Source organism: Helianthus annuus, chromosome 12 (genome assembly GCF_002127325.2).
Source record: "Helianthus annuus cultivar XRQ/B chromosome 12, HanXRQr2.0-SUNRISE, whole genome shotgun sequence".
In the NCBI taxonomy this organism is placed as follows: Eukaryota; Viridiplantae; Streptophyta; class Magnoliopsida; order Asterales; family Asteraceae; genus Helianthus; species Helianthus annuus.
Genome location: NC_035444.2, coordinates 118,013,022 through 118,031,323, shown reverse-complemented (window position 1 = coordinate 118,031,323; position 18,302 = coordinate 118,013,022). Strand labels below are relative to the sequence as shown.

General features: G+C 37.8%; 1 protein-coding gene across 2 annotated transcripts; it reads left to right on the top strand.

The window, feature by feature from the left end:
- The first annotated feature begins 12,252 nt into the window (after nucleotides 1–12,252).
- LOC110872624 (ER membrane protein complex subunit 1) lies at nucleotides 12,253–18,302 on the top strand. Of its 2 annotated transcripts, none has more exons than XM_022121467.2 (12): nucleotides 12,253–12,479; nucleotides 12,914–13,041; nucleotides 13,162–13,224; nucleotides 13,617–13,738; nucleotides 13,839–13,954; nucleotides 14,055–14,865; nucleotides 15,734–16,453; nucleotides 16,551–16,772; nucleotides 16,849–16,944; nucleotides 17,019–17,213; nucleotides 17,295–17,408; nucleotides 17,840–18,302. In XM_022121467.2, exons 1-12 carry the CDS (start codon nucleotides 12,376–12,378, stop codon nucleotides 18,098–18,100), a joined length of 2,952 nt encoding a protein of 983 aa, XP_021977159.1. In that variant the 5' UTR covers nucleotides 12,253–12,375; the 3' UTR covers nucleotides 18,101–18,302. The 2 variants fall into 2 exon arrangements, with proteins under 2 accessions (XP_021977159.1, XP_021977160.1); XM_022121468.2 differs by having other exon boundaries at nucleotides 12,266–12,479; nucleotides 14,058–14,865.

The window sequence follows — 18,302 nt, the reverse complement described above, 5'->3', positions numbered from 1 at the left end:
CATCATCCATTGGCGGTACTGATTTTTCTCTTTTTAGCTCAACTTGTGGCTCCTCTCACTTTGACGAGTCAGATTCGTCGCCAGAAAGTGGCTCCTTTGCTTCCGAAGAAACAAACTCATCGCCAGATTTAACATCTGATTTCTTAACAACCCATGTTTGGTTGTTAAGATTCACTCTTCTTTTGTAGAAACGTGTTGAACTCTCACCAACGTCAAATTTTGAATTTTTGAACACTTTAAATTGTTCGGTTGGTGGTTCATTATCAACCAACTTTTCTTTCAAGTTTTCAGATACTCCCTATTTTGTTTGGGTTGCATTTGGACAGTTCCATGAAATTTGCCTAACTTTTTTACATTGATAACAGGTTCTCATTTCCTTCTTCTGAGCAACATCATTCTTCATTCCCTCTTGCTTCTTAGCAAGGAATTCTTTGTTCGTCTGCTTTCTGAACAAATTCTCTTTTTCTTCTTCAGAAGATGTTCCTGATACAAAAACAACTTTCGATTTAAAATCTTTAACATATTTTTCATTTTCTTTTGGAATAAAACCTAATTCTTTCTTTTTGAAATTATTTTTGTGTTTGGTTTCTTATGGTGATTTGGACCAAAACCTTTTTTCTTGTTTAACCTTTGTTGAACTCTCGAAGTGTATTGTTTAGGTTTTTCAGAAAGATTTTTACCTTTTATTTCAGAAATATTAATTTCTGTTAATTTGAAAACCTTTTTAATCTGTTCAGTTTGTACACTTCTTATTGGAAATTCTTTATCAGAATATAATTTGTCAGAATCAGTCAAAGTATATGCTACTTTGAATGTTTCATCATTCAAATTATTTTGTGACATCAGAAAATCTTTATTGTAAACCCTTTTGCCCTTTTCAACTGTTGGACTTGAAGTGTCAGACTTTGACTTTGACTCCTCGTTTTCATCTTTATCTAACACATGATCCACCACTTTCTTAATCAACTCAGATTGTTGATCAGTGTCAGATGCAGTGAATGTGATGTCAATATTATATGGCAATCCATCTGAAGGTTCAGATTCCCACTTTAAATTGGTTGCCTTTTTGACTCTTTCTGAATTAGGATTTCGTGGAGAATATCCTTCTTCAAGCGGAGCTGGACACTTTGTATAATTGGTACTCTGTTTATTACCAGTATTCTTTACTTCAGATTTCTTCTCTTCAAACACTTCCATGCCTTCTACTGTAGGGTATATCCTGTCAATCACGTAAGAAGCACATGAATAACTTTTCAATAACCTGTTTACCCTCTTAGTTTCTATCCTCTGAGTTTCCAATTTTTGTTCAAGTTCAGCACATTTCTCAATGTACTGATTGATGATTTTCTGCTTCGTCATGAACGCTCCATTGAGTGTCTTCATAGCGATCTCTTGTTCATTGCTTGACTTGCTATATTGATGCATAGCTTTGTTTAAAACATCATAAGATTCTTTCAGTCTGTTCATGTTATGAATCAATTTGTTGTTGTGCCTTTTCACACTATCACAATTTTCACACTTCTCAGGTATCTTTTCAGCATATGCTTCCTTCTCAACCTTGATAGCTGGGATTTCTTTAACCTGCTTCTTTACTACTCGAACATTTTCCTTAGATTTGACCTTTCCTTCAACAGTTGTTGCCTTATGATTCTTCTTTTTCGTAGCTTGTCTTTCTTTGATCTTTTCCATTTTACCTGCAAAATACAAATTATACCTATCAGGTGAAAGTTCTCTTTTATAATATTCAAGTTTTCGAATTTCTTCACTGTTATCATCACTCTCTTCATTTGATGAGTGATCAAAGATTGGTGCTTTTTTCTGAAGCCTCTTCTATTGAAATTGGTTCTTCTTCTTTCTTTTTAGGACTGAATTGCTGAGATTCGTAATAAGCATACACCATTTAATCTTCAGCAGTTGAATCTTCAAAAATTTGAGCAACAAATGCTTTAGAATCTGAAGTTCTGTTAGGATCATAATGATCCCAATTAAAACCTTCTGGAATTATTTCATCTTCTTGATGAACTAGATAAGCTTTCTTTGATGGCTCTTCGATCAGATCCTTCCTAGCATGTGAAGTTTGTGGCGATTGTTGTTGATGCGGCTGTAGAGCAATTTGATGATAAATCGCTTTTCGATGGTAATCATTGTTGCCGAATGGATTTTAAGCTCCACTTGCTTCGCGATTTGTGCATTCTCGTTTAAAGTGCCCCTTCTCCCTGCAACGAAAACAAGTAACTTTAGATTTATCAAAACCTAAAGGTGAAGTTCCAGCATCACGGAAATCATCTCTTCCAGTGATCTGTTTAAACTTCTCAGCTCTTCTCAACACACTAGCCATACACCACTTTATATCCATTAGTTCCATCTCTTCAACATCAATTTGATCATAATCCTCTTTGGTCAACATTGGATTACCAATCCTTCCGGCTACCAAACTTTCATAAGACTCTAATACGGTCACCAATAAAGACATATGACCTTTGGCAACCTCTTCTGAGAAATTTTGACCATTCTGAAGATGTAATGCAATGTTGCATTGTAGTACTTGGCCATTATTGTTGTATGAGCTTTGCTGTTTAGAATTGGTTGCTGAAAAATTTGGATCTAATGATGGATATGAAGAGAATCCATTATTGTTGTTTGATCCTTGAGATGACCCTCCAGAAGAACTGTTTGTGTTAAATGCAGTTTCGATCTTTGGTGCAATGTTGGTCTTATCAATCGTACTTCCTTTATAGTACAAACCAATGTCCTGTTCACCATTAGAATTCTTCATTTTCGCCATCTTCCGTTGTTCCATATCTTGAACTTCGAGTATTTCAATAAACTTGCTCAGTGATAGATTCGCAAATTCACTATTATTCTTCAAAATCATAAGATACGTGCCCCAAACATCTTGTGGCAATGCATCGGCCAATTTTTCCACCCATTCTTCTCTATCTTTCTTGATATCCAATCGCTTCATGTTAACCACCAAATTGCAATATCTTTCTATAATCATTTTGGTGTTTTCATTTCAATCCATGCAATAGATCAAATTCTTTCTTCAAAAGCGATTTTTTGTTCTTGATCATGTCTAAACTTCCAACAAACTTCGTTTTTAGTGCTTTCCACATTGAGTGTGCACTTCCGTTGTGTTGCAATAAGATCAAGATGTCTTCCTTAATGGCTTGTTGCAATATACTGATCATCATCTTTTCACTTTTGTATTTCTTTTTCTCTTTATCATCTAAATCTTTAATAGCAACAATCTCTCCGTATTCATCAATCGGTCTAACATATCGTTGTTCAACACATTCCCACGCCTCTAAGTGATTTGCTTTAACCCAATTTTCGAAATGTTCCTTCCATCCATTATACTCGTCGATATTCATGAGCTTAGACGGTTTTTGCATGGTGCCCATTCCATTCTCTAAGTTCACGTTCTGAGCCATAGTGATCGGGGTAGCAAATGCGTTGTAAAAATCAGAATCCGTGTTTCGGTTTTTTTTTTTAAATTTCACAAACTATCATTTACAAAAAATCTGGAATGTCACGCGAGCTGGAAATCCTCAAACTATACGAACTCGTGCTGTCTGGTTGTACAAATCCTCAAACCGTGCGAGCTGGAATGTCACAACGTTAAACCACACGACCTGGAAATAAACATAAAACGACCTTTTAACCACACCGCGCGAACTGGTTTTCGAATGACCTGATCAGTTTCCAAACGACCTGGATACTTTCAAGCGACCAGAACCACTTCCAAAGGACCTAGTTCACAATGACAAGCGACTTGAACTGACTTCGTGCGGTCTGGACCACCTCGTGCGGTCTGGACCACTTCGTACGACCTGACTAAACTTTCAAACTACCTGGTTATACACTCACACGATCTGAACTGATTTCAAGTGACTTGGTTCAATTTTCATGCGGCCTGGTTCAGATCCCAAACGACCTGGTCATGTTCACACGATCTGATGTAAATCTCAAACGATCTGATGTGATTTCGAACGATCTGAATGGTCTAAGTCCAATAGTTCATCATTTGTCAATTTTTATTAAGCTTTAGGTTGAATTTGGTTCTGGTTTGTTCACGGATTGATTAAAACTCAGTTTTACGTGTTATATCACAAAATCAGATCATTTTAACCGTAAATTCGTTGAAATTTTGAAGAAAAAGTGTCAAAAATGTGGTAGAAATGAGAAGAAATCAGATTTTATCCGTGAAAACAAGTTGAAATGGTAAGAACTCTTCCTCCTGAGCTCTGATACCACTTGTAGGATCGGGGATCGAACGAGTCGTTCAGAAGAGTTCTCGATCAATACGAAAGGCGGAATCAGACATATTGATGTTATATCAGCTAGATACACACTTAGAATCACTTTAACTGTCGATTGTATTGATTTGATAGTGTTTACAGATCGTTCGACACTTCGACAGCACTTCGTCTCCGGAATCAGAATGTTACAAATGAAGACACAAGACCCCCTATTTATAGGAAATGCCAGGTCGCATGAACCAGTCCATGCTTTCTGGTCCAGGTCGCACGAACTGGTCACTTCGTGTGAAGTGGCTGGTTCAGACCTGTTTCCCGTTTCTCTTGAACAACGTGTCCTGGTCTATCTATCTAGTTACATGACTCGATACAAGACATAAGACGAAGTCAATCAGACATATGCACTAACATGCCATCCGATTGGATTGCCATCCGATCGAACTGCAATCCGATCGGATTGCACTTGAGGATTCAACACTTAAACTTTTTATTGAAACCTTTCAAAGATCACCAGTAACTAACGGATTGCCACCCAATCGGATTGCAATCCGATCGAGTGACCATCCTGCTGTGAACTTGTTCTCACTAAGTGTCCTGCCAATCGGATCGCCAACCGATCGAACGACCATTCGATCGATCGACCTGAAGGGTAGAGATACTTCTCTGTTTTCATAATGCTACAACGAAAACTTCAAAGCCATCATACACAAACACATCCTTACCAAGCAAGATGTCAATCCAATCGAATGGACATCCGATCGGATGACCATCCGAACGGATTGACATCCGAGCGGATTGCCATCCAATCGGATTGCCATCCGATCGGATTACCATCCGACACTTGGTACCTTTGCACCGTTTAACACGCCGCTCATCGTTTATGCTATCATTGACTGTTCAGGCTAATCTCTCTCAACGTTCCTTTCAATCCAAGAGAGTGTTTACTTGTTAGACACAATCTGTGAGTATACTCGAACCATTTTTGCTTTACGCACTTTTGGGTGTTACATACGTTATCTATATTCAAATCACCTCAATCACACAATGCAAACATTATTTATACGCTGACCATTATTGCATGCTACGTGTTATTCGATGAATGCTTGTATGTTATGTTAACACAGTGATTGTTGCCTGACACCTTAGCAACGATAGTACTATAGTTTGGACTCAACACATGTCGTGGACAGGGGTTGTTAAGGGCTTTACTTCACGTGTCCCAGTGGGGATATGTGTTGCGTATTCTACAACTCGCAGTCACATCTATGCATATTTCTCTGTCGATAACCTACTTGCCTTCACTTTGTACATGTTACATGCTGGTTATGTGTAAACTATTTCGAACTCTATTATACTATATCAAACTTGTATGCTCACCTTTACACTATGTGTATTGACCTATATTTTAACGTATGTGACAGGTGCTTAGGACGATTGCTTGCTATGTGGAATCAAGTAGGAAGAGTCTAGAAACAAAGACAATTTATTTTTATTTAAATCTGAGTCGTCGGAACAGTTTTAGTTGTTTTTGAGACAATATGTCTGTAATAATTATTTTGCTGGATATGTTTTGGTATGGGACTTAACGATAAATATTCGGTAATATTAGTTGTTATGGATTTCTCGTGGACAATCTGTTTCGCTCAATGTCATGCCCCGATGTTTCCGTCATCGATTGGGGTGTGACACAAACCCACAACAAACCCTAATATAACCGCACACTATTTATTTGGGGGCGCACATGTGGGTGTGCGGGATCTTGTGATGGGTATAAATAGCCACATGTTGGCAAACCCTAGGATGATTATACCACAATCATTAGACGACAGAAGAATATTCTCCCCCTCTTTTCACCAACATCCCCCTTTTTATGAAACCCTAAAACACTCCAATCTCCTTCCTTTTTCTTCCGGTTTTGACAGCAACATTATCCTCTTGAAGACAGCCAGTGATCATTGCCTTGGAAGCTTTGTTTCTCTATCTTTCGCACACACTCTTGTGCCCTACATCATTCGGTTAGTGTATTACCTGTATTTGAATGATTATACCTGATAGACGTTTTGTGCTTGATTGATGATTCATGTATAGCAAGATTTAAAAATAATGATCGGATATAGATGAAGAACATGCTCAATGTTTGTTGTAGATGATAACTTACTTGACAAGGGTTTAGCTTGATGATAGTGTTTTAGGGATGATGTATGTTCTAATGATTCACGGATTGTTTTATTGATCTTGAACCAAGCACTGTTAATAAACTATGAATATGTGCTAGAAGGGGGTTTTGAGGATTATTGAAAATATGGAGATTTAAATCTATGCAAATGACAGTTATGTTGATTTGTTAGTAATTTTATGTGTGCAAACTTGCCATGATGATTTGGATTGTATCGAAGTTGCTGATAATGAATATCTGATGATTGTTGTGACATGGTGCGAATAAATGTAGATAATAATTGATTCATGATTAATTTTCATGTTTGAATATGTGTTTTGATGTTTGATTTTGAAATACCTGGATTAATGCTGTTTGGAATAATTGGAATCACACACTTGTGGAGATATACAATTCAATCTGCACACCGTACAAACTGGCACAACACACCGCACACATTAGGTGCCACGTGTGCCGCACACTCATTATGTATAACCACAAGTGCACCACGTACAACCGGGTGATATATGGTCGCACACCGGGGAACCGCACACTCCCAAAGTGCAATTACTGATGCACAACGTACAAGCAGACTGTGCATGCTCGCACACTTCCATATGGTACACACCCAAAATGCATAGGGTACAATTTACCAAAGCGTGACCGCACACCCAAGGGTACGCCGCACACTCAAAACGGGGATGCACACTCACATAGTTTTGGGTTGCACTTCTAAGTGGGGCGCACATTTATACTGTTCACTCAATTTGGGGTTCTGTTTTGAATACATACATGGCCCACATGCATATTTATGTGATACGTGATACTTGTATGCAACTTGCTAGAATACATGTATAAATATGTGGAATACTAGCATACGAATCTGATTAAACTCGGTAACCATAATAGGACATGGTTGACCAACTATTAAAACAAGTAAACTATCTACCGAGCAAAATAAAGATGAATTCACACACTTTACTAAAAGCATGTATTCCTAGTGGTTGGGAACGGAACAGACAAAACTTTCCCTAGATTGGGATTGCCTAGTATTCCTGGTTTGGAATACTGTTAAATGCTATTTATATTTCATGACTTAACGTACTAAACGAAACTCTATCACGGAAGTCCCCACTTACTATACCGATTAATCGACTGGCCTAGCGAATAGGATATTAGTTGATAGCGTTGTAACGCCTCGCTTTTCGCAGCTTTCCGTTTTTAGAAAATTTGACTTGTAATCCCGCCTGGAGCGCAAGTTATCCAGGAATAGTTCAAGATAGCGGGACCAGATCATGTAAAAGTGGCTGGCAATTTCGTTATTATTGGCTATATCCTGGATCCTTAAGGTATATAAGGATTAATCACCCTCTCTCACGAAAGGGTATTTTCATACTCTCTAAGGTTTAAAGGTATTCACCTTTCTAAGTCTTGGAGTTTATACACTCCCGCCTGTAGCGCACGAAAACAAGGGTTTATCCCCAGGATACTAAGGTTTATCCCTAGGATACTAAGGGTTTATCCCCAGTAAAACTAAAGTTTTCGGACAAGTTCCAAAGATATGACAAACTACGATTGTGTTTACATACATTCTTCTGTTGGTGAAAAGTTACGAAGTTTAATCACTAAGTGAAGAGATTCTCAAGTGTGTCATATACTGATGCAATATCCCGCACAGACAAGGGACATCCATGCTAGGGACATTACAAATGATTCAAAGGTTGAAGATGAAGGTTATTGTCTAAGTGTTTCTGGTATGGATTTTTACTTTTCCTAAGTTTAAAGGCCTTATCTAAATGATCTAAGCTTTTATAAAGTCGTATTTAACTAAGTTCTTATCTAACATTTTGAATAAAAGTGACAAAAGTGTTGAGCATAATATCAGTATCCTCACCAGGATATTTGGTCAGAATATTCAGAACGTATTTTTCAAAATAAGAAACACAACAACAAAGATAAGGCCAGAAGGATTAGTTTATTAATGGTTCAAAATGTTGGCTTCATCTCAAAACGAGACCCATCCACCAAGAATACAACTAGTTTTAAAGCATATTTACATAAACAGTTGAAGGCTTCGCCCTGAAAACACAGAATCCCTCCACGTCCAACTGTTGAATTGTTCTAAAGCATGCAGGAAATTAAAATTGTTCTAAGTACAGGACGACCAGATGATTCAGACCCTACAAAGCAAAATACAGGTATCATTAAAGACAAACTAACCAGGATACAGGTTCAGTATATGTGTGCGGGATACAAGATCTGGATATTTACCTTATTAAGAAAGGAGGTCATGGACTCGGTGGATTCCATGAAGCCAATGTCATCATAAGAGAAACCTTCGGCAGCAGCAGCAGAGGGCTTAGAGCTGGTGGCAACAGATGGCTCCTTTTTACCAGGATAGGCACTGTCAAGCTCCTCAAGATCGAAGACAACAGGGTAGGCTTAGAGTAACTGTCAAGCTCCTCAAGATTGAAGACAACAGGGACTTTAGCGGAGTCTACAGAAAAGGGAGTAGTTTCAATCTTATCATATTATGTGCTGATTAACCAAACATATACAGGAATGTTCAAAAAAGATATCCTTACCGGACATGTTGGAATGACTGAAAAATATATCCGTTGGAATCGGGATATCCAACAGTTATATTTTTTGGGACAATTGTTATGGGTGAAATTCTGAGCCCATATCCCGACTTTATATCTTGATTATCGGTTAGCTGTTTATGATCAGGATACCGGACCAGGATATTGGTAACATCCTGGGGCAATATCCTGGCCATTACTAACAATTTGCTTGTAGACGTTGGCTACAAGGGACTAACGTTCATGAGGACCAAGTCATTCTGAAGACTCGCTCAAATTGGTTAGGATAAGGACATTAAAGCCGAAAGAAGTGGTCTACGACGTCACAAGGGAATATTGCAAGTATCCTGAATTTTTAGGATAGTTAGTTAATTATTGTAACTATAAATAAGGAAGGCCAGATCATAGGAAACACACATTTTCGAGCTCTCACATTCACACACTCTCATTTCTAGCTGCAAATACACTCTAACACTCACAAATCACAATCATTGTAACACTTAGTAGCGATCTGAGCATTATCCTGCACTGTCTGGTTATTCAAGTACTAAGAAGAACAAGGCAGCCGACGATTGTCAGCTCCCGAGGTTTTATGTCGGAGATCTAGATTGATCATGGGCTTTCCTCGTATATCTCGTGTCAACCTTTACATTTCTACTCATTGTTTGATTGTTGATATAGCTTGGTATCCTAAGCTATATCCTGAAACTGTTTTTGCAAACTAACAAACCAACATATTTTCCACAAGCATTACTAGCACACTATCTCACAAAACTAATTTGATCACTTAATTGCTTCGGTAATTTTTGACCAAAACAATTAGTATTATTTATTTTTATCATTTAGTTACCATTGAATCACATGTTAACATCTTTAAACAAATAAACAAAAGCAGATTTATTTAAACATTAGATTTACTCACCAACTTATGTTGACCCAAAAACTATTTTACACATGATACAGAAAATCAGGTTTGACGAGCATAGATGGAGATCACGTAGGAAATGCATTAATCAAATGAACTTGACATTTACTTTGTGTTTTATATCTTGAATATTGTTTGTATTATTTGGAATTTATTTGGATATGTCGGGATCCGAGGCACGGGGCGTGTCTTCCGAGACATGGGGCGTGTCTGGATAACTTTTGCTAGTTTTCTCCTTTTTTCGCCTGGTTTTGCTTCCATTGTTAATCTTGGGTTATTTTTGTCCTAAAAATTCAATATAAACCAATGAAAGCCTATTTTGAATATTTCTTTAACAAAACATAACAAAGCGTGGGTATAATTTGATATATAAACATGTGCATTTTGGCTCATATCAGGGTTACAACATTCAAGATCACACAAACAACTAACATCATCGCCTACACCCGTCGGTCACCTCTTCCAACCGAAACCATTGTCGCTCATTTGCGAACCATCGCCCTCCGCCGCCATCGCCGAAGACTGCGCCGCCTGTCGAAACCACCGTTGCGCCATTCGTCGCCTCGTCGACCCGCCCGACACACCGCACCGACGCTCCCTGCCGTTTAGAGCTGCCTCCGCTGACCAGAAACCCGGTTTGACTCGGTTTTTGACCTTGTTTGACTAGGTTTGATCGGAAGGAGTTCTCGTGTCTCGAGTTCACGTATTCGAGTTTGAAGATTCATGTCAAGGAGTTGATTTGGGATCTCGGTTCATGAACAAACATCAACTAGTGTGACGGTTTGTCGATTGAAAGTGTAAAGCTTAGGTTTTTTTTTTTTTGTCAAATGTTAGTTTTTCGAAAACCACATATGGTTGTGTTTTGTATTAATGGTTGCAATTGACTCACTGGAACGGGTTAGTCGGTTTTAATTGTACAAGCTTTCGATTTATATAATTAATATGTGATATTAGTTAACAATAAATAAAATTAGATTTTATTTTAAATTAAAATTGTACACCATCGAATCCCAATAACTACTACATAGACATAGAAAACATAAATGTTTGACTCAACAAACACAAGGTTATTAGCTTGTTTTTAAGGATTTGAAAAACTCACTTTCAGTATAGTAATTAGTACTTACAGTCACTAACACACACACGCCCCTAGTTAATCCATAGCTTATTTAGTTAAGTCACCATCAAGGGGTTGTTTCCCTTCCAAGTACTCACAAGAACCTTAGCCACTCATGGCTTTAGAGATAAACCTTAACAAACTTGGAAATATTGTATTAATGATTACAAGATTTTAATAATTTACAATTCTTAATAATTACAAAACCAAGAGAAAGTTAGTAGAATTAGAGTGTATTAAGGGGGTAAAGAAAAGAATTGAGCAATGGAAATGGTTGGAGGAAGCTTCAATTTATAGGCAGCATCTGGTCGCGAGGCACAACACGTGCCTTGAGCAAATCTTGACAAATTTGTTCGAGGGTGAGGCACTGCCCGTGGTATTGAGGCACGGGGGCATGGTCCGCTCTTGTGGGTCCCATCAAATCTTCAAAAGCTCACTGAAGATCTTTTTTGTCATTTTTTTGGTCAAGACATGGGGCGTGCCTCGTGTACTTTTAGGCAGACGTACTGTGTTTCGCGTGGAATTGCTTCGTTTGTTTGTTCCGAAAATTAAAATTAAAAATAAACTAAATGGGACATAAAATGAAGTTTACTAAAAAATAGAGTTAACTGCCATTTTCATCGCTTTAGTTTGTCCAATTATGCCAGTTCAGATCAAATTTCAAATTTGTACCATTTCCGTCCCTCACATTCTTGAAACATGCCAGTTCCGTCAAAAAAAAAAAAACATGAGTTAACTGCCATTTTCGTCCCTATGATTTGTCCAATTTTTCGATTCAACCTTAGTTTTTTTGGATGAAACTAGAATGTTTCAAGAATGTCAGAGACGAAAACGATACGAATTTGAAATTTGGTATGAACTGACATAATTGGACAAACACAAGGACCAAATTGGCAGTTAACTCAAATAGAGTTAGCATGTTTTAAGAATGTCAGGACGAAAATGATACAAATTTTAATTAGACAAACACACTTGGGGGTAGGATAAGGCTTTGGGACCAATAGATCCTGGGTTCGATTCCCACAAGTGGATTTTTTCCTATATTTTTGTTGGGTTTCATTTTGAATTGGTGTATATGCATTGCCTAGTGGAGGTGGATATGATCGGATGGTTCTTTTCGTGACATGATGATGCTACGGTGGTGTGTTAGTGATCCAAATTTGCCGTTTCAAAAAACAATAAATAAATAAATAAATAAAAGAAAATTGAGGAACGGATAACCCACCCGAATGAACGTCGTCATAAAGGAGATCAAGCCGGCTTGACCGAAGCCTCGTGTTCTCAGATCCATCTATCGGTAACCTAGATCAGCCAGCAGCAGCAGCAGCTTATTCGCCATGGCTATGGCGATCAAGCTTTCTCTGATTCTTCTCCTCTGCCTATCCTCCTTATTAGCACCTTCCTTCTCTCTCTTCGAAGATCAAGTCGGACTCATGGACTGGTACCTCAGACTCACTCTTTACCTACTTTTTAGTCTTCTGTGTCTGCTTGCTTGTTTGCCCCACTTTCCTAGTTCAAATCCAATTCAGTTATGTTCAAATTCAGTCTCAGTATTGATATATTGCTAGATATGTTTGCTAACTAGATTGAATTTCATCATAACTACTGTCAATTGATTAATGTTGCTGTTGACTTAAATTCATTTAGTTTTGTACTTGCCATGAATGTTTACGTAGTAATAGCAATAGCAATAGCAATAGCGGTTAGATCAAGTAGAAACAACTAAACTGTTGTTAATCGATGGTGTTTTGAGATTCTAACTTATGCGGCCAATTTTTGAGGCTTGAAAGCAGCTTATGCTTCTTGTTCTCTGCGATCTAAGCTATTCAGTGCTTACTTTGTTCCCCTTTCACTGCATATCTTTTTGTTGTTCAGGCATCAACGCTACATAGGCAAAGTAAAACATGCAGTATTCCACACGCAAAAGGCAGGCCGGAAACGTGTTCTGGTGTCAACTGAAGAGAATGTTATTGCATCTCTTGATCTCCGTCGAGGCGAGATTTGTAAGTTGTTGTTACCATCCATATTATCTAGGCTTCTTGTATATCTTTCGTCTACATCTATTATTGGTGTCGATTTGTTCAAAGAGTATATGTATTTACTTATGCGTTTTGGCTTTGCAGTTTGGAGGCATGTTTTGGGACCCAATGATGTTGTTGACAAAATTGATATCGCCCTTGGGAAATGTTAGTATTCTTCCTTGTAGTTAAAGTCAGCTAACAATATTTTGGACTTATTTTCCAGAATTTAAAACTAATATCTAACTTAATCTATGGAGCTTTTACCCAAACTAGTTGTGTCAGCTAAAAATCATATCTATGATATAGCTACCTTTCCTTGCTTATATAACTAAAAAGTTTAAAGAAGAGAACTTAGATGTATATATACATGCTTGACACATTCTTATTATATAAGAGGTTGATTTCTTGTTATTAAGAAAGTGGGTTGCTTGTATGGTGTTATTTCTTGCAACAATAAGTTGATAATAACTGGGAATCTTATCAAGTGCAACCCTTCGTTATGAAGTTGTCATTTAATGATGATGTTTTTCTGAAGGGTAACTTTTTTTGTATTTCAGATGTTATTACACTATCATCAGAGGGGAGCATATTAAGAGCTTGGAACCTTCCTGACGGTCAGATGGTGTGGGAGTCTTTTCTGTCTGGGTCAAAGTATTCCAAGGCATTATTAACCGTTCCTGTGAGTAACATAAAGCCTTCTTATGCTCTTACTGCACTCTACACTTCGTCATATTCTGTAACCCTCATGGTTGGTTAACTGAACCGAAACGTGTTTTCAGTCGAATTTGAAGGTGGATCTGGACAGTCCAATTTTCGTTTACAGTGGTGGATGTCTTCATGCCATTTCCAGCATTGATGGGGAGTATCTTTGGAAGAAGGACTTCGCAATCGAAAGGTTTGACCAGTTCAACTATTGACGACTTGACGTTCCTTTTACAGTTTCTTCCTTGTAGCACGCGACTTTCAGTAGATTTATCTATGTATTTCTTGTGCAGTAGCGTTGATGTTCATCAGTTGATTCTTTCTGGCGGGAGTGATGTAGTTCATGCTGTAGGAGTTACGGATTCATCTCAGTTCGATACCTACGAGATCGATGTTAAGAATGGAGGCTTATTGAAACATACAAGTGCATCGTTTCCCGGTGGCGTTTACGGGGAAATCTTGCCAGTTTCGGGTGACAGATTTGTGGTACTTGATGCTTCAAGGTCAGTTGTGCTCTTAATAACTGTAAACAACGGAGCGACCCACCTTCAACAAACCCATGTTTCAGATCTCATTCATGGGTCTTCTGAAAACACCGTTATTTTACCTTCAAAGCTTTCAGGAATATTTTCTCTAAGAACAGATAGTTGCATAGTTTTTGTTAAAGTGACGGATGAAGGGAAATTAAACGTAATGGAGAAAGTTGATAAAACGGTGGTTGTTAGTGACGCATTGGCCCTTTCAGAAGGTGAACAAGCGTTTGCACTTGTTCAACAGGGAGATAGTAAGATTGAGCTGTCTGTAAGGCTTGTTCATGACATGAGTAGCAATCACCTCAAGGAAACTGTCAAGATGGATCACGAGAGAGGATTTGTGCACAAAATTTTCATCAATAACTACGTTAGAACAGATAGATCTCATGGTTTTAGAGCATTGATTGTAATGGAAGATCATTCATTACTATTGCTTCAACAAGGTGAGATTGTCTGGACTAGAGATGATGGACTTGCTTCTGTTATTGATGTCACAACATCAGAACTACCTGTCGAAAAAATTGGCGTATCGGTAGCAAAAGTTGAGCACAGCCTTTTTGAGTGGCTTAAGGTATGAAACTTCTTGAGAGGCTTTCAATATATGCACATGTTTATTTATTTAAGCATCGTCATAATTACTTTTTGCTAATAAGAGATGTGGCATTTTGATATTAAATTTGGTCGCGCAGTTGTTAAAAGTTTAAACCCTCTCTTTTTTAATAAAATAAGAATGATTTATTTCTCTGAGTCAGTTAACTCCTGACAATCTTTAACCTCTTAGTGGGCGAACACGAACAAGACCTTGTTAAGAAAATATATGTTTTCACGAACTGTTCATGAACACTTACTGAACGAGATTTTCTGTTCGTGTTCGTTCGTTAAGGAAATGAACGTGTTCATGTTCGTTTGTTAATTTAGGCAACGAACGTTCATGAAGATAAATGAACACAAACAATGTTCATGAACACAAATGAAAACAGAAGATGAACACAAACAAACGTTCATGAGCAAAATATATAATACACTGATACTAAGTATTGTATTTGTCAGAATTTAAAACACTAACGGACTATTGAACACAAACGAACATAAACAAACACGTTACCAAGGTGTTCACGAGCATAAATGAACAAACACGACATATGTTCATGTTCGTTCATTTAACTAAATGAACGAAATTTGTTGTTTGTGTTCGAACATTTAACTAAACGAACGAAATTTGTTGTTTGTGTTCGTTCATTTATTAAATGAATGAACACAAACGAACTTCCTGCTGAACGGTTCACGAATTGTTCGCTGAACGTTCGGTTAGTTTGCAGCCCCAGAGGTGGACTATTAGTAACTCATGACGGTTTTATCAACTCTTAAATAAATAACTATTTGTGTATTAGATTATGGAGTTTAATACTGAATCTTAGAAATTATGAATTTTGTTGAAGGGTCATATGCTGAAGCTAAAAGGAACTTTAATGCTTGCAACACCAGATGAAGTAGCAGCTATACAACAAATTAGGTTACAGAGTTCTCAAAAGAATAAGATGACCCGAGACCATAACGGTTTCCGTAAACTGCTTATACTGCTTACAAGAGCTGGCAAGCTTTACGCCTTACATACAGGAAACGGACGAGTTGTCTGGTCAACCCTACTTCAATCTCTACGCACCACATCACAACAACAGTGTGCTGGTCTCAAATTGCGTCAGTGGCAAGTCCCGCATCATCATGCACTGGATAACAACCCATCTGTTCTTGTTGTTGGCAGATGTGGACTTTCTTTGACCTCTCCTAGTGCACTGTCGATTGTTGATGCCTACACTGGAAAAGAGCTTCAAAATTTGGGTCCTGCAGAACATTCTACTGTGCAAGTTATTACGCTACCGTTCAGGGATTCCACTGAGCAGCAGCTTCATTTGCTGATAGATGCTGATAAACGCGCTCATTTATACCCAACAACTCCTGAAGCTGCTAGCATCTTTCAACGGGAGTCTGAAAACGTGTATTGGTACTCTGTTGAATCTGAAGCTGGTATCTTGAGGGGGTATGGGGTGAAAAAAACTCATTCTAGTGAGTACTCCTTTGAGGCTAGGAACTTATGGTCCATTGTGTTTCCAGCAGAATCAGAGAAAATAATCGCAACAGTGACGAGAAAACCAAATGAGGTATGTTTTTCTTTAACACTTGTTTTGTGTTTTGAAAATGCAAATGAAATTTGGTTGGAGAAGAAAATCAAATTAAATTATTATTGTTGTTTTTCAGGTGGTTCACACTCAAGCAAAGGTGATTGCAGATGAGGATGTGATGTATAAATACATATCGAAAAATATGGTGTTTGTTGCTACTGTTTCACCTAAAGCCAGTGGTCCTATTGGCTCAGCAACTCCAGACGAATCGGTGCTGGTGGTCTACCTTATCGATACTGTGACTGGCCGCATACTACACCGCATGACTCATTTAGGCTCACAGGGTCCCGTGCATGCAGTGAGCATTATATACATTTAAAGAAGTAACTTGTTTTTCAACTTTTCTTAAGTTATCTACTTGAATTGTTTTGAAGGTTCTTAGTGAAAACTGGGTAGTCTACCATTACTTCAACTTACGAGCACACAGATACGAGATGTCCGTTATTGAGATATATGACCAGTCCCGTGCGGTATGGATCTTAAATTTTTTTTTTCTCTCATATTTAACCATCCCTTGATGCTTAATCCCAATCACCACCCGCAGGAAAATAAAGATGTTTTGAAGCTTATTGTTGGAAAGCATAATCTGACTACACCCGTCTCATCTTATTCCCGGCCCGAGGTTACGACCAAATCACAATCTTACTTCTTCACACATTCGGTGAAAGCAATATCAGTATCTTCAACTGCCAAGGGCATAACTTCCAAACACCTTCTTATTGGCACAATTGGGGATCAGGTAGGTTAGCCCACAAATAATATGAATTTGTAATCTTTCGTTTTTATTCGCATCCAATTCCCATGTTTCATAAATTTATAGGTGTTAGCTCTTGACAAGAGGTTTGTTGATCCAAGAAGGTCCCTTAACCCTACACAAGCTGAGAAAGAGGAGGGTCTTTTACCTCTCACAGATGCTTTACCGATTATTCCACAGGTAGAAAAAACCTCTTCCCTTTTGCTGTCATTAAAATTTCCATTTATATTACACATAGAGGGGCGCATCATTTCAAAGTAAGCAAGTCATGAAAATCGTTTATTTCTCTCTGCCCACTCTTTCTTTGGTTTTATTTCTTCTCTTTCTAATTTCTTTTAAAAATGTGCGCATATGCATTTACATGTGCATATAGTGTATATGCGTATGTGCATTTAGACAAAAGAGTGTCAGTATTTTTTTTAAATAATTTTTAAACTTATGGAAATCTTACACATTCTAGTCAATTTATATAATAATTAGTACAAAGGTTAAAACATTCTCGCAGCAGTTTTAAATGTATTATTGGTTCTGAAATGAACGTCACTCTATATATATATATAATATATAGTTTTGTGACTGACCAAAATCAACTTTGTGTGTATGGGGGGCAGTCGTACGTGACGCATGCATTCAAAGTAGAAGGTCTAAGAGGCATAGAAACGATACCTGCAAAGCTGGAGTCAACAAGCCTTGTGTTTGCATACGGAGTTGATCTCTTTTATACTCGGATTGCGCCATCAAAAACATACGACTCACTTACAGAGGATTTCAACTACGCATTGCTTCTACTAACTATAGTTGCCCTTGTTATCGCCATTTTCGTAACCTGGGTTTTGTCTGAGAGGAAAGATCTGCAAGACAAATGGAGGTGACCACTTCCTTTTCCTAGTTAATGTGTTCTTTTTTAATTTCCTAGTCTATTTCATATGCGTACAATTTTGACACATTGTTTACTAGTGTTAAAGAGTGAAATTTCACACTTTGTAGTTTGTCACGGTGTAATCACTACAGAAAACATGCGTAACCGACACTTGTTTCATTGTGAGACTTGCTATTTATTTTCGATTGGTAGTT

Bases quoted from the DNA above. Each gene is read 5' to 3' on its own strand.
- LOC110872624 (XM_022121467.2), top strand. From the start codon at position 12,376: ATGGCTATGGCGATCAAGCTTTCTCTGATTCTTCTCCTCTGCCTATCC. The intron at 13,225-13,616 runs GTTAGTATTCTT...TTTGTATTTCAG, and splicing joins TGATATCGCCCTTGGGAAAT to ATGTTATTACACTATCATCA. The intron at 14,866-15,733 runs GTATGAAACTTC...ATTTTGTTGAAG, and splicing joins GCCTTTTTGAGTGGCTTAAG to GGTCATATGCTGAAGCTAAA.